General features: G+C 37.0%; 1 protein-coding gene across 1 annotated transcript in view; it reads right to left on the bottom strand.

The window, feature by feature from the left end:
* ppp1r3c2a (protein phosphatase 1 regulatory subunit 3C2, duplicate a) overlaps window positions 1-16,108 on the bottom strand; it is a gene marked incomplete at both ends in the record, with an annotated part of 118,492 nt that extends 102,384 nt beyond the window's left edge. The window contains one exon of the mRNA XM_079805242.1: window positions 16,080-16,108. Coding sequence (XP_079661368.1) covers window positions 16,080-16,108 — 29 coding nt within the window. The remainder of the gene's footprint in view (window positions 1-16,079) is intronic.
* Between the last annotated feature and the right edge of the window lie 559 nt (window positions 16,109-16,667).

The following is a 16,667-nucleotide window of genomic DNA, read 5'->3' as shown; positions in this document are numbered from 1 at the left end:
CCAGATTACCTTGAATTTGAAGGCAGCTTGGAAACAGTGGAAAATTTTTGTCTTGTGTGGCCTTCATTAATCATAGTACGAGTTCATAGAGTGTACATTCAATTAATCACGCTTCCGAAGAGGAATGTAAGGGCACTCTAATTAAATAAATGGGGCCTGGGTTGTGGGGTCTAATATTAAATCAATAAAAATACAAGAAGTGTACACAGTAACCAGACTGCCATCGAGCTTTGGCACAGCACTGATCTTCACAGGGTGAGAATATCTGTTCCTGTGCCATGGGAAACATAATATTTTAAAATGGCTGTTTATTTTAACTACGTGGTTTGAAGGCACAATGTCATGCGACTGTTTGGGGAATGTGTCGGTGACAAATGGTAAATGAACCAAACTAAAAGCAAAGATTTTTTTTAATGCCCATTTGGATGCTTCTTATATTTATGCATATAATGCTTGCACAGTGACACAGTCAAGATATTTCACCTCATGCCGAAATGAAGTGTTTGCATTGCTTTTATGCAATGCTCTAAATAACACATTAGAATACATACAAAGACAAATGATTAATGGGTTCATTTACAGGTCAGCATTTTACAAAGATGTTTTGTACCTGAATCATAAATTTACTTTGAAAATGCTACATCCTCATAAAAGACATTTTTCTTTTCAATGGTCAAAAACTATGAGGACATATTTGCTTGGCAGAATAGAAATAATAATATGCTAAAATTCCTATAATATCATGAACAAAAATGTGCTGAACAAACCATACATTCAATTCATAATATCAGTATTATAATTACTAAAACTTAATATAAACATATGCAGACCTATTATAAAGTTTATAGAATATAACAGTACAACTTCCATTCTAGACACAGACTTGAGTACTTGTAAATAATGTAGATGCTAAGTAACTGAATGTTCTGCAAACTCTAAAGTTTGGAAGCTGAAATATTTCGCCACATAATATCGCACGCAGTGTAATTCTCTGAATCTTACTGTAGTTGACAGGACAAGGAAGGATGCTAGACAATAGGAGAGAGAAAGAGACAGAGAAAGAGCATTTTTTCTTCACACCCTCCCAGAGGGTAACAACAGACAACTTAATGCCAGTGTGATGAAATAGTACAGGTACAATTGTCCCTTCTCCTTTTTCTTTTGTGGATCTCATACGGTGGAAGCCTTTTTCCATCCACACAAAACTCTTTAATGGTATCTTGCTTAGAGATTACACATTACATCTTATTGTTCTGTGCCACTCAATTGTTGGATAAGTCTATTGTGTGAAATACACGCTTATGTGGAATATACTACAAGCATAGTAGATTAAGATGAATATACTACAAGAATAGCAGTATATAAATCCCCTGTGGTAGGATTGGGATTATCTTTTAGAAGAGCAGTAGTGATTTTGTGCTTGTTACATAAGAAACTGGCCTACTGCATCTTAAACAAGATCAAGCTATGCAAACTGTCAATCAACAGATCCACTTCATTAATCAGAATGGCAATAAAAAGTGCTAGAAATACTGCCAGACTGTATTCCAGGATTAGACACGGATTTGTTTTCTAGTTGTTTTCTACCAAAAAAAAAAAAAAAAAAACTATATATATACACTAATCAGGCATAACATTATGACCATATTAGGCAGCAAGTGAACATTTTGTCCTCAAAGGGCCTCAAGGGCTAAATTGTGATGGCTTGACGACTGGGTAAAAGCATCTCCAAAACTGCAGCTCTTGTTGGGTGTTCCCGATCTGCAGTGGTCAGTATCTATCAAAAGTGGTCCAAGGAAGGAACAGTGGTGAAGCGGCGACAGGGTCATGGGCGGCCAAGGCTCATTGATGCACGTGGGGAGCGAAGGCTGGCCTGTGTGGTCCGATTAAACAGACGAGCTACTGTAGCTCAAATTGCTCAAGAAGTTAATGCTGGTTCTGATAGAAAGGTGTCAGAATACACTGTGCATTGCAGTTTGTTGCGTATGGCGCTGTATAGCCGCAGACCAGTCAGGGTGCCCCAGGTCAGCCCTGTCCACCGCCGAAAGCGCCAACAGTGGGCACATGAGCATCAGAACTGCACCACAGAGCAGCCCAGATTAAATTAATACTACTCACATTCATACTGTATAGAATACTTTTTTAGCTGTCATAAAGTAATTACTCATTCAAAATAAGTACCTACTCAATAGAGTATGCGATTTCGGGCGCAGCCATTTTTGGATTGTTTTGTTGAGGAGAAATCATGAACATTTTGCACTCTCAAACTCATGAAACGGTGAACTTGTCTCATCATAGCCAATTTGTATTTTACTGTTAATAGAGAGTAGGACTCATAGATTGGCGTGATATCTCAGGACAGTAATATTTCAATGAGTCCGACAATTTTCTGCCTGCCATCCCATAAAAAAATCAATTTAAAAAATCACTCAAAAAGAGCCCCCCTCACTCCCTCCCTCCTCAGTTGGACTTTTACGGCATGAGGACGCGTCTTCCGGAAGGGGGGCATACTGTAATGTGTAGGGGAGCGCGCGGCACAACCTTACGCGGGGTTAGTTGTAATACGCACGTTATAACCCTTTCCACACTTGCCAGAATGACGAAACTTAGTGTATTTACTAGCTGCCATATCAACTTTATTTAGAGCTTAAAAATCTTAAAAATCTTTGGAAGATATTACTGAACATTTATTTAACCATAGCAAAAGTAAATTTCTTACTTAAGATTATTTTTCATCTCTGTTTTTTTTGTGTTTATTTAAAATAAGACAAATCCGATATTATTGTAATCTTATATCTGTTATTTAATAGTTGAGATGGTTCTTTAATGCTGATCTAACCAGCAGAAGACACGAGCCGCGATTTAAATCCCAGTTGTGCGGATGGGGTGTGTTGTAACACTGCGTTACAATGAGACCCTATTAGAAGTATGATATTATATTCTATACTTTTATGAATAACGGTGAACAAAGACTGAGAGCCAATGTTCAGAATTGATTCCTTATTATCATGTTTTTTTGCAATGCTGTTTAGCTGTATTGAACGATGTGTTTGTTGTCAAACTCAAAAATGAGTATATTTTTAATGATTAAAAATGCCATTATTATAAGTTAACAATTGTATTTTGTTGACAAAATATTTTATGTTTTGTTTTCTCTGTGTTCCGTCCCTGTTTTACCTGCATGAGTTCCTAGTTAGTTTATTAGTTTATATATATATATATGTGTGTGTATATATATATATATAAATATATCTGGCATCGTCTTTATTTTAAGTGTTGTGCATACACCCACTCGTGACTAATATGTAATATAATTGATGTGTGCCTATGTGTTTGTCCATATAATATATTAGGTCAAAACAGGCTGTTTCAGATATGAATAGCAATGCTGCCATTTTAAAAATATGCATAGTGTTAAAGTTGTGTCTTTTCTAAGTTTCATAAAATGAACCATAGTTTACCCTTCTGCATGTGAATTTCACAGCACGGTTCGGTTGAGACTGATATAATTCTTTCCAAACAGTCAAATCAAATCTAAGTGCATAGCCAGGAGGTCAGATTTAGAGCGCTCACGTGCACACATCACACACACACAAAGGTTTTAGCAGTCAGCGAGTAACTATGTTACAGGCCCGGGATTGTAATGGATTTTTCTCACTAATCCCTGTCTGTCCCTTCCCCATCCATATTTACCTCTGGATTTACACTTCAATGATGGGGGTGCACACCATGATAATGCACCATAAACTTCTGCCTCAATGAGGCTGACACCTGCTACTGTATATGTAAAGGAATATTTATGCTTTTATTTGCTACAATCACGTTTATGTGCATGTAGCACCCTTTTCCCTGTTCTCTGTTCTGTTTTTTGGGGGAAGAAAAGACAGAACTGCCCAATTTTGCTTCCAAGGCTAAAAAACAAGTTGAGGCTGAGGTTAGGATTACCAAAAGGCTTATATTCCAATGAAAATATTTCACAAGAGGAATTAGATCCGGAAGGAGCCGGATCCGAGCACGTTCTCTCAGGTCTGATTCCACAGGGAGGACTATCTCCATTTCCAATGGAAATTATATATGAACCAGTCCAATTTACATGACTATACGCAATAAAAATAAGCATCAAGCGTGTCCTTAACTTGAAACCTATTCACCTTTCCTTTACAGCTATCACCTTAACAATGTAATCCCCTTTATCATCCAACACTTTTCTCATCCCCGTCCCTTTGTAGGTCGACCGCACCTCCTTATCACATATGGTTTATTGGAACTCTCCAACTAAAGCCTCAATAAATCCATAAGCCTATGAAGATGACAGTAGAGGGAATATATGATATGTGCTGAGAGTCACATCCGTATGATAGCGCATGTATGTGTGTGTGCTAGTTTGTAGCTGGGGAATGGCTCATACCTTGCTTTCTCCTTGTCATCCCTGCCAGGCGCATGACCAGTGGTGCATGAGTGTGTATATATATATGTGTGCGGTCTGACAATACGACTTGTCCTCCGCTGTGTCCCACAGGCGTCTCCAAGAGAACGAGAAAGACAGAAAGAGACAACTAACTACTTACGGCAGGCTTCAGACACATGGGGCTTCGATTTCCTGAGTTAAAGGTGAAGTGTGTAATTTTTTCGATAGTAAAATACTTTCTCCTATATCTGTGTAATGTGCAGAGACAACCATAAGTAAGCCGTCCTTGGGCAAACTTCATGAAAGACTGTGGTATAAAGACTGTGGCATGCAGTCCAACATGCTCAAAAAGGGACGTACTTGGACTTTTTGGCATATACCTGCAAAATAAATAATAATTATCATTTAAAAAATATAAACATATAAAATATATATATTTTTAAATAATTAAAAAAAATTACCTATAATAATCAACCCCGTTTTTGAGCATAGATGTGAAAATACATTTGTAGTTCAATGCTTTGGAATACAGACCTAAAATCGGTCTCTTTTTAAAGAAGACACTCAGCAGATTAATAGAAAGAACGTTCGAATGTTACGTTTATTGTACACTTTTGCGGGAACCAATCACAGACGGGCTTATCCACCTGGCCCGCTATTGGAGGGATTATCACGATGACGGATAGAGAAGCGTTGGGTCGTTGCCCGTTGATCACGCCTCTTGGGGTCTGATTGGTTGAAGGACTATCCAATTGCGTACAGAGTCATTTCAATTATGCACGTTTATGCTCACGTGTGCAGTAGAAAATACAGAGCAGACTCCCCAGACCAATGTTCAATCTTAAATTGAGCTTGGTCTGGTGATAGCCAGACAAAACTCAATGTCCATTTTCAAAAAAAATTGAAATATGATTTGGTTCCCTTAGTGGTCCTTTTACCACAGATAGACTAAATAGCTATTTTGGCATACTTTAAGTTAAAGGGTATATAACACAGAGAGTTTCTGCCAATCTCATGTTAATCTTGAGTATCTATAGTAGTATTGCGTCCTTCATATCTCCGAAGAGTCAAGTCAAGTCAAGTCAACTTTATTTATATAGCGCTTTTAACAATGTAGATTGTTTTAAAGCAGCTTTACAGTGTTAAACAGGAAAATAATGCAGCATAATTTTATTCAGCTGTATAGCCATTCTGGAAAAAACGCTGATGTCATCAGTTCATTTCAATTATCATACAGTGACAGTGTGGGCTTTAGATCAATAATTCGATCAGTAATTTAGTTTAAATGGTTAATTTAGTTTATTAATTAGATTTATTTCAATGTTTAGTTGAAAAATTTAGTGTCCCCAACTGAGTACGCCAAGCCAGAGGCAACAGTGGCAAGGAAACCAAAACCCCATTCGGTGAGCTAATGGAGAAAAATAAACCTTGGGAGAAACCAGGCTCAGTCGGGGTGCCAGTTCTCCTCTGGCCAATTGACAAACAGCGTATTATTATTATTATTCTGGCAGCTTTACAGCTCAGAGGTCATAATAGATTGGAATATTCGAGGGACCGGGGGCAACATGCTGGAGACGGGTTTATTGAGGATGATGTTGATTAAATAATTATTAAAGTGCAATATTCGAATGATCGGAGGCAACACGCTGGAGACGGGTTTATTGAGGATGACATATCGATTTAAGTATTATTTAATTGTAATATTCGAACAATCTGAGTCAACACGCCGGAGACGGGTTTATTGAGATGCCGTGTCGATGAGGCAGTTGCAGGGGGAGTCTAATCACGGTCTCTGCAGACACTTCGGGGTCCTGTGTTGGTCTTCTCTGGGCGCAGGTCCACCATCTGAACTGGATACGGCCCGGATCCGGCTGACTGCAGTAAACCTCGGGATAAAACAGAGAGACTATCATTAGCGTAGATGCCATTCTTCTGATGATGTTACGAGTACATCAGGTGTTATGGGAAGTGTTCCCGGTTTCGGCTGACCTAGTTAATGCAGCCTAACAATCATTTCATTGAAAAAGTGTTTTATGTGTATGCCACAGTAAAGAGTGTTTTTAGTCTAGATTTAAACTGACAGAGTGTGTCTGCTTCCCGAACAATGTTAGGAAGACTGTTCCAGAGTTTCGGAGCTAAATAGGAAAAGGATTGACCGCCTGCAGTTGATTTGGATATTCTAGGTATTATCAACTGGCCAGAATTTTGAGACCGCAGTAGACGTGATGGAGTATAATATGTTAAGAGCTCGCTCAAGTATTGGGGAGCTTAACCATTTAGTGCTTTGTAAGTAATAAGTAAGATTTGACAATGTATGCGATGTTTAATAGGCAGCCAGTGCAGTGTTGACAGAACTGGGCTAATATGGTCATACTTCCTGGTTCTAGTAAGAACTCGAGCTGCTGCGTTTTAGACCAGCTGGAGTTTATTTATTAAGCGAGCAGGGCAACCACCCAGTAGAGCATTACAATAATCTAGCCTTGAGGTCATGAACGCATGAACTAACTGTTCAGCATTTTGCATTGAGAGCATGTGCCGTAATTTAGATATACTTTTAAGATGGTAGAAAGCAGTTTTACAGATGCTAGAAATGTGGCTTTCAAACGAAAGATTGGTATCAAAGAGCACACCCAGGTTCCTCACTGACGACGAGGACTTGACAGAACAGCCATCAAGTGTTAGACAGTATTCTAGGTTACTACTTGTGGAGCTTAGTTTTATCATATTTATAAAAGACAGATACGCTGTACCGATTCTTTCCGGAAACAGCCGAGCTTGTGGAGGCGTGCTGTGGGCGGAGCTAAAGAGTCACAAGCGCACACACACACACACACACACACACACACACACACACACACACACACACACACACACACACACACACACACACACACACACACACACACACACACACACACACACACACACACACACACACACACACACACATACACGTCTATATTACCAACAGGGGACCATCACTCCACACTGACCAAGAGGGGACCTGTGTTTCTAGTCATTTTGAAGAAACAAAACTTAGATACAAAATTTTGTTTTAAGGTCTTTTTTCATAATATAACTTCAAATAAGCATTTATTTTTTATTTTTTAAACATGCCAAGAGGGGACCTGACCGATGTCTACCTATCCAACAGGGGACCTCCATAGCCTGCAATGGAGCTGTGTGTGTGAAAGGGAAGAGAGCTGGCAGTCAAGTCTGTCTTCATTATTTAATATATATATATAATTATATAATGTTCACACAGGCAGCAGGGAACACAATGAGCACACAACGGAGAAAAAGCCATGTTGTGGACATTACAGAAAAGAATTTAAGAAATTAAAAAATTCTTAAAATTAAGAATTATCTTTAAGAAATTCATTCTCTGTTGTGTCTTCATACTTACAGTTTATGATCCGTCCACATCTCTCATTTAAGCTTATTTTCAAGAACACCAACACTGTAAAAAAAAATCAGGTCTCCAATTGAAAATTTTCTAGTGACCGATTACATCTAAATTTTTTAGTTGGCCGAATTGAATTTCTTGAATTTTAATTGAATTAAAGTGCATCAATTTACAGAAAATTTTCAATTGGAGACCCAAATTTTTTTTACAGTAAAGGTATTTCAATGTGTGACTTATTTTTGAATAAAACATAGTTTCTGCTCTCTAAAATCCCAAATAATGTCCTTTGTTTTTGAGATTTTTAGAGTGAGATTTGATTTCTTGCACCAATAAAAAAATATATATATATAGGACTGGACAAGCAGAAATTGTTCTTTAAGGTAATAATAACAGGTCATCACTTTATATAGTAAATAATGATTATGTTAAACACAATGACTCGGTCCCCTGTTAGATAGTAAATCACGACACCAGTGTGTTTGTGTTGTCATTTCTTGCCATCATAAACACACTGTAGAGATTTAGAGTTTTTATAGCAATAACTGAGTTTTAAGAGTTAAATCAAGCAGAAATATTTCTCTAATGTATTAATTGCAGATCATCTTTGAATAATGATTATGTTAAACACAATGACTCGGTCCCCTGTTAGATAGTAAATCACGACACAAGTGTGTTTGCGTTGTCATTTCTTGCCATCTCAAACACACTGTAGAGATTTAGAGTTTTTATAGCAATAACGGAGTTTTAAGAGTTAAATCAAGCAGAAATAGTTCTCTAATGTATTAATTGCAGATCCTCTTTGAATAATGATTATGTTAAACACAATGACTCGGTCCACTGTTAGATAGTAAATCACGACACCAGTGTGTTTGCGTTGTCATTTCTTGCCATCTCAAACACACTGTGGAGATTTAGAGTTTTTATAGCAATAACTGAGTTTTAAGAGTTAAATCAAGCAGAAATAGTTCTCTAATGTATTAATTGCAGATCATCTTTGAATAATGATTATGTTAAACACAATGACTCGGTCCACTGTTAGATAGTAAATCACGACACCAGTGTGTTTGCGTTGTCATTTCTTGCCATCTCAAACACACTGTAGAGATTTAGAGTTTTTATAGCAATAACGGAGTTTTAAGAGTTAAATCAAGCAGAAATAGTTCTCTAATGTATTAATTGCAGATCCTCTTTGAATAATGATTATGTTAAACACAATGACTCGGTCCCCTGTTAGATAGTAAATCACGACACCAGTGTGTTTGCGTTGTCATTTCTTGCCATCATAAACACACTGTAGAGATTTAGAGTTTTTATAGCAATAACTGAGTTTTAAGAGTTAAATCAAGCAGAAATATTTCTCTAATGTATTAATTGCAGATCATCTTTGAATAATGATTATGTTAAACACAATGACTCGGTCCCCTGTTAGATAGTAAATCACGACACCAGTGTGTTTGCGTTTTCATTTCTTGCCATCTCAAACACACTGTAGATATTTAGAGTTTTTATAGCAATAACTGAGTTTTAAGAGTTAAATCAAGCAGAAATATTTATATAATGTATAAATTGCAGATCATCTTTGAATAATGATTATGTTAAACACAATGACTCTGTCCCCTGTTAGATAGTAAATCACGACACCAGTGTGTTTGCGTTGTCATTTCTTCATCTCAAACACACTGTGGAGATTTAGAGTTTTTATAGCAATAACTGAGTTTTAAGAGTTAAATCAAGCAGAAATAGTTCTCTAATGTATTAATTGCAGATCATCAGATCAATGATTATGTTAAACACAATGGCTCGGTCCCCTGTTAGATAGTAAATCACGACACCAGTGTGTTTGCGTTGTCATTTCTTGCCATCTCAAACACACTGTAGATATTTAGAGTTTTTATAGCAATAACTGAGTTTTAAGAGTTAAATCAAGCAGAAATATTTCTATAATGTATAAATTGCAGATCATCTTTGAATAATGATTATGTTAAACACAATGACTCGGTCCCCTGTTAGATAGTAAATCACGACACCAGTGTGTTTGCGTTGTCATTTCTTGCCATCATAAACACACTGTAGAGATTTAGAGTTTTTATAGCAATAACTGAGTTTTAAGAGTTAAATCAAGCAGAAATAGTTCTCTAATGTATTAATTGCAGATCATCTTTGAATAATGATTATGTTAAACACAATGACTCGGTCCCCTGTTAGATAGTAAATCACGACACCAGTGTGTTTGCGTTGTCATTTCTTGCCATCTCAAACACACTGTAGATATTTAGAGTTTTTATAGCAATAACTGAGTTTTAAGAGTTAAATCAAGCAGAAATATTTCTATAATGTATAAATTGCAGATCATCTTTGAATAATGATTATGTTAAACACAATGACTCGGTCCCCTGTTAGATAGTAAATCACGACACCAGTGTGTTTAATTTGTCATTTCTTGCCATCATAAACACACTGTAGAGATTTAGAATTTTTATAGCAATAACTGAGTTTTAAGAGTTAAATCAAGCAGAAATATTTCTATAATGTATTAATTGCAGATCATCTTTGAATAATGATTATGTTAAACACAATGACTCGGTCCCCTGTTAGATAGTAAATCACGACACCAGTGTGTTTAATTTGTCATTTCTTGCCATCTCAAACACACTGTAGATATTTAGAGTTTTTATAGCAATAACTGAGTTTTAAGAGTTAAATCAAGCAGAAATATTTCTATAATGTATTAATTGCAGATCATCTTTGAATAATGATTATGTTAAACACAATGACTCGGTCCCCTGTTAGATAGTAAATCACGACACCAGTGTGTTTGCGTTGTCATTTCTTGCCATCATAAACACACTGTAGAGATTTAGAGTTTTTATAGCAATAACTGAGTTTTAAGAGTTAAATCAAGCAGAAATAGTTCTCTAATGTATTAATTGCAGATCATCTTTGAATAATGATTATGTTAAACACAATGACTCGGTCCCCTGTTAGATAGTAAATCACGACACCAGTGTGTTTAATTTGTCATTTCTTGCCATCATAAACACACTGTAGAGATTTAGAGTTTTTATAGCAATAACTGAGTTTTAAGAGTTAAATCAAGCAGAAATATTTCTATAATGTATTAATTGCAGATCATCTTTGAATAATGATTATGTTAAACACAATGACTCGGTCCCCTGTTAGATAGTAAATCACGACACCAGTGTGTTTAATTTGTAATTTCTTCATCTCAAACACACTGTGGAGATTTAGAGTTTTTATAGCAATAACTGAGTTTTAAGAGTTAAATCAAGCAGAAATAGTTCTCTAATGTATTAATTGCAGATCATCTTTGAATAATGATTATGTTAAACACAATGACTTGGTCCCCTGTTAGATAGTAAATCACGACACCAGTGTGTTTAATTTGTCATTTCTTGCCATCATAAACACACTGTAGAGATTTAGAGTTTTTATAGCAATAACTGAGTTTTAAGAGTTAAATCAAGCAGAAATAGTTCTCTAATGTATTAATTGCAGATCATCTTTGAATAATGATTATGTTAAACACAATGACTCGGTCCCCTGTTAGATAGTAAATCACGACACCAGTGTGTTTAATTTGTCATTTCTTGCCATCTCAAACACACTGTAGATATTTAGAGTTTTTATAGCAATAACTGAGTTTTAAGAGTTAAATCAAGCAGAAATATTTCTATAATGTATAAATTGCAGATCATCTTTGAATAATGATTATGTTAAACACAATGACTCGGTCCCCTGTTAGATAGTAAATCACGACACCAGTGTGTTTAATTTGTCATTTCTTGCCATCATAAACACACTGTAGATATTTAGAGTTTTTATAGCAATAACTGAGTTTTAAGAGTTAAATCAAGCAGAAATATTTCTCTAATGTATTAATTGCAGATCATCTTTGAATAATGATTATGTTAAACACAATGACTCTGTCCCCTGTTAGATAGTAAATCACGACACCAGTGTGTTTGCGTTGTCATTTCTTCATCTCAAACACACTGTGGAGATTTAGAGTTTTTATAGCAATAACTGAGTTTTAAGAGTTAAATCAAGCAGAAATATTTCTATAATGTATAAATTGCAGATCATCTTTGAATAATGATTATGTTAAACACAATGACTCTGTCCCCTGTTAGATAGTAAATCACGACACCAGTGTGTTTAATTTGTCATTTCTTGCCATCATAAACACACTGTAGAGATTTAGAGTTTTTATAGCAATAACTGAGTTTTAAGAGTTAAATCAAGCAGAAATAGTTCTCTAATGTATTAATTGCAGATCATCTTTGAATAATGATTATGTTAAACACAATGACTCTGTCCCCTGTTAGATAGTAAATCACGACAGCAGTGTGTTTAATTTGTCATTTCTTGCCATCTCAAACACACTGTGGAGATTTAGAGTTTTTATAGCAATAACTGAGTTTTAAGAGTTAAATCAAGCAGAAATATTTCTATAATGTATTAATTGCAGATCATCTTTGAATAATGATTATGTTAAACACAATGACTCGGTCCCCTGTTAGATAGTAAATCACGACACCAGTGTGTTTAATTTGTAATTTCTTGCCATCATAAACACACTGTAGAGATTTAGGGCCCTATTTTAACGATCTGAAACGCAAGTGTCAAAGCGCGAAACGCAAGTAACTTTGTGGGCGGGTCTCGGCGCTGTTGCTATTTTCCTGGCGGGATAAATGGCTCTTGCGCCCGGCGCAAATCTAAAATGGGTTGGTCTGAAGTAGCTTCATTATTCATAGGTGTGGTTCGGGCGTAACGTGAATAAACCAATCAGAGCGTCATCAAACATTCCCTGTAAAAGCAGGTGTGCAAGTTCCATTATGGATTGCTATTATTATGGCGTATTTACCAGGCACACGCCAGGAGTGGTTCACAGCCGAGGAGACTGATGTTCTTGAAAGAGCAGTGAAAGACAGAGAAGTTGTGTTGTATGGGGATGGGAGAAACCCACCCAAAATAGCGTCGGTTAAACAGGCGTGGGAGGAAATAGCCACAATTGTTTCATCAGCTGGCATCCCCAGGATGTCGCACCAGTGCCGCAAGCGCTACAATGACATCAGAAGACGGGGAAAGTCCAAGCTTGCCAGCATCAATCGGGCACGCCGTGTAACGGGAGGTGGATCTGCCTCTACTCAGGACCTGACGCCAGCAGAGGACATCGCTGCGTCCACCCTCACCGATTTTTTTTCCTGGTTCTTGACGGACAAACCAATTTGTTAGATGCCCTTATATACATATATGTCTTGCCAGAAGTTGCCACTATTGGGCAAACAGGTCTCCTTAATTATTAGACTACAAATAGCCTGAATAATTTGTAAGCTAGATTTATGCCTATTTTTTCACATCTTCGTGGCACACCACAATGATTTCCGTCATCTCATGTGTTAATATTTTTTAGTGTAACAATTTATGATTTGCAAAAATAACTGTTGCATCTGTGTAGATTACATGAGCAAAGTGTATGCGCGTTGTGCACGCTATACATTATGGTCAAGCATGCGCCCTTAAAATAGCATAATGAACAACGCGCAACGCACCACTGACTTTAGACTAGGTTTTTTCTGGTCAGTGGAGCAATTGTTTAATGGAACAGCAAAATAGCACCAGGGATTGTTTGCGCCGGAACACCCCTCCTTTTTTGCGCTGAACCGCCCAGGTAGCGCAAGTTCATTCACTAGTTTAGCGACGTGCTTCTGTGGAGGGAAAAGCGAGCTTTGCGCGGGTGCAAAATAGGAATGACACATGCGTCGGTGTACAAAGTCAATTGCGCTGGGTGCAAGATAGGGCCCTTAGAGTTTTTATAGCAATAACTGAGTTTTAAGAGTTAAATCAAGCAGAAATATTTCTCTAATGTATTAATTGCAGATCATCTTTGAATAATGATTATGTTAAACACAATGACTCTGTCCCCTGTTAGATAGTAAATCACGACACCAGTGTGTTTGCGTTGTCATTTCTTCATCTCAAACACACTGTGGAGATTTAGAGTTTTTATAGCAATAACTGAGTTTTAAGAGTTAAATCAAGCAGAAATAGTTCTCTAATGTATTAATTGCAGATCATCTTTGAATAATGATTATGTTAAACACAATGACTCGGTCCCCTGTTAGATAGTAAATCACGACACCAGTGTGTTTGCGTTGTCATTTCTTCATCTCAAACACACTGTGGAGATTTAGAGTTTTTATAGCAATAACTGAGTTTTAAGAGTTAAATCAAGCAGAAATAGTTCTCTAATGTATTAATTGCAGATCATCTTTGAATAATGATTATGTTAAACACAATGACTCGGTCCCCTGTTAGATAGTAAATCACGACACCAGTGTGTTTAATTTGTCATTTCTTGCCATCTCAAACACACTGTAGATATTTAGAGTTTTTATAGCAATAACTGAGTTTTAAGAGTTAAATCAAGCAGAAATATTTCTATAATGTATAAATTGCAGATCATCTTTGAATAATGATTATGTTAAACACAATGACTCGGTCCCCTGTTAGATAGTAAATCACGACACCAGTGTGTTTAATTTGTCATTTCTTGCCATCATAAACACACTGTAGAGATTTAGAGTTTTTATAGCAATAACTGAGTTTTAAGAGTTAAATCAAGCAGAAATATTTCAATAATGTATAAATTGCAGATCATCTTTGAATAATGATTATGTTAAACACAATGACTCGGTCCCCTGTTAGATAGTAAATCACGACACCAGTGTGTTTAATTTGTCATTTCTTGCCATCATAAACACACTGTAGAGATTTAGAGTTTTTATAGCAATAACTGAGTTTTAAGAGTTAAATCAAGCAGAAATATTTCTATAATGTATTAATTGCAGATCATCTTTGAATAATGATTATGTTAAACACAATGACTCGGTCCTCTGTTAGATAGTAAATCACGACACCAGTGTGTTTAATTTGTCATTTCTTCATCTCAAACACACTGTAGATATTCACTGTATATATTAAGATAACTCAATTTTATGGTGACTTGCATTAAAATGTTTATCCGTCTCAATTAAATTATGTGAACTGAATGACTTTTAACATTGACACTTTAGTTGTTTAACCAACTGATGATTTTCAAGTCAGCAATCAACACACAACTGAGTTTTGACCTCCAAAATCTTATTATAGTGTATTTTTATGGTAAGTATTGGTGTTTTATGTTTTAAATCAAGCAGAAATCACTCTTTAAGGAAACAATTGCAGGTCACACTTTATACAGTGAACATGATTTCCTTAAATTGACTTAAGTCCCCTGTTGGATGGTAAAACACGACACCTGTTTGATTGCTTTGCCATTTCTCTCCATCACAAACACACTGTAGAGATTTTGAAGGTCAGAACTAAATTTTTTGGTGACTTGCATGAAAATCTTCATCCGTCTCAATTAAATTATGTGAACTGAATGTCTTTTAACATTGACACTTTAGTCGAAGATTTTCAACTCAACAATCAACACACAACTGAGTTTTGACCTCCAAAATCATTATACAGTGTATATTAAATTTAAATAAAAAATATAAAATTTATTTACAAAACAGTTTGACTCAAGTTTGACTCTCTACTGCTTATTCATTATTGTTTATGTTACATGGTCCATGTTTTACATTACAGTATAAAATTGTTCCTAAGTTTTCCCCTTTTATATAGATGGTAATGACTAAATATCCTCGCACACCGAAATTTTCACACGTTAAAAAAAAGATCAAGCACGTTTACACACAGCCTCTGAAACTTTCCTTCCTTCATCATAAAAAAAATCTAATCAGGTTCAGTTTTCTGCATTTTTCGCATCCATAGTGTTACACAGGAGTTTCCTGTGTCACCTCCACATTCACAGAGGGATCCATCTCCAGAGTATTGACTATGGCCATGCAAACTACATTTCCCATAAAGCTGCTCTCCTGGACTGATCACACACCTGCTCTTCATTGATTACACTCACACCTGCACTTCATTTCCACATGTATAAGAATCCCTCTCTCACACCCATTCAGTGCGAAGTATTGTTTTGCCCTGGCATACATACTGAGCGATTGTCTACTGATTCTGTTTATTCTGGTTTAGATCTTGGACTGTTTTTGGAACTCTTCGACCACTCTCTGGCTACCTCGACCTTGGACTGTTTCCTGGCTAATTGAACATACTCTGGCTCCCACGACCCTGCACTGTTACCCGTGTTTGAAACCTTGCTGCCTGCCCCGATCATCAGCACTAGCTTACCTGAGTATTCTTTGCCTTGTCCATACCATTCCTGTCTACCTATCAATACCCTGTCTGTCTGACTTTGTCACTAATTAAAGCTGCAAATGGATCTCTATGACTCTGTGGATTCGTTACAGAATACTTCGCCACCTCAAGGTCCAGCAGCCGTCTCACAGCTCACCACTGAGATCTCTGCACAGGCTGCCCAGCTAGCTCAACACCAGCTACAGTTGAATCGCCTCACGTCACTCACAGAGGAGTTCGTAACAGCCCTGCAAGGGCTTCAAGCCTCAGCGATCAGCGCCCCCGTCGATCAGGCCTCAGGGGTATCACCGCCCTCGGCGAGCACCTCAGTCAATCCTCGTCTCGCTCTTCCAGAGAAGTATGATGGCGCTTCAGCTAAATGCAAAGGCTTCCTGCTCCAATGCCACCTCTACTTTGATCAACAGCCAGCACTCCATCCCACAGATTCAGGGAAAATTGCTTTCATGTGTTCGCTCCTCACCGGAAAGGCGCTGGAATGGGTAACTGCCATCTGGAGGCCGGATGGATCTCCTTTCTCCACATTTGCATCATTTACCCAGCAGTTCCGCAGCGTTTTCGAGC

This window comes from Gobio gobio (genome assembly GCF_949357685.1).
Source record: "Gobio gobio genome assembly, chromosome: 22".
Taxonomy (NCBI): Eukaryota; Metazoa; Chordata; class Actinopteri; order Cypriniformes; family Gobionidae; genus Gobio; species Gobio gobio.
The sequence above is the reverse complement of the archived record's forward strand: the minus strand, read 5'-3'. Positions and strand labels throughout refer to the sequence as shown.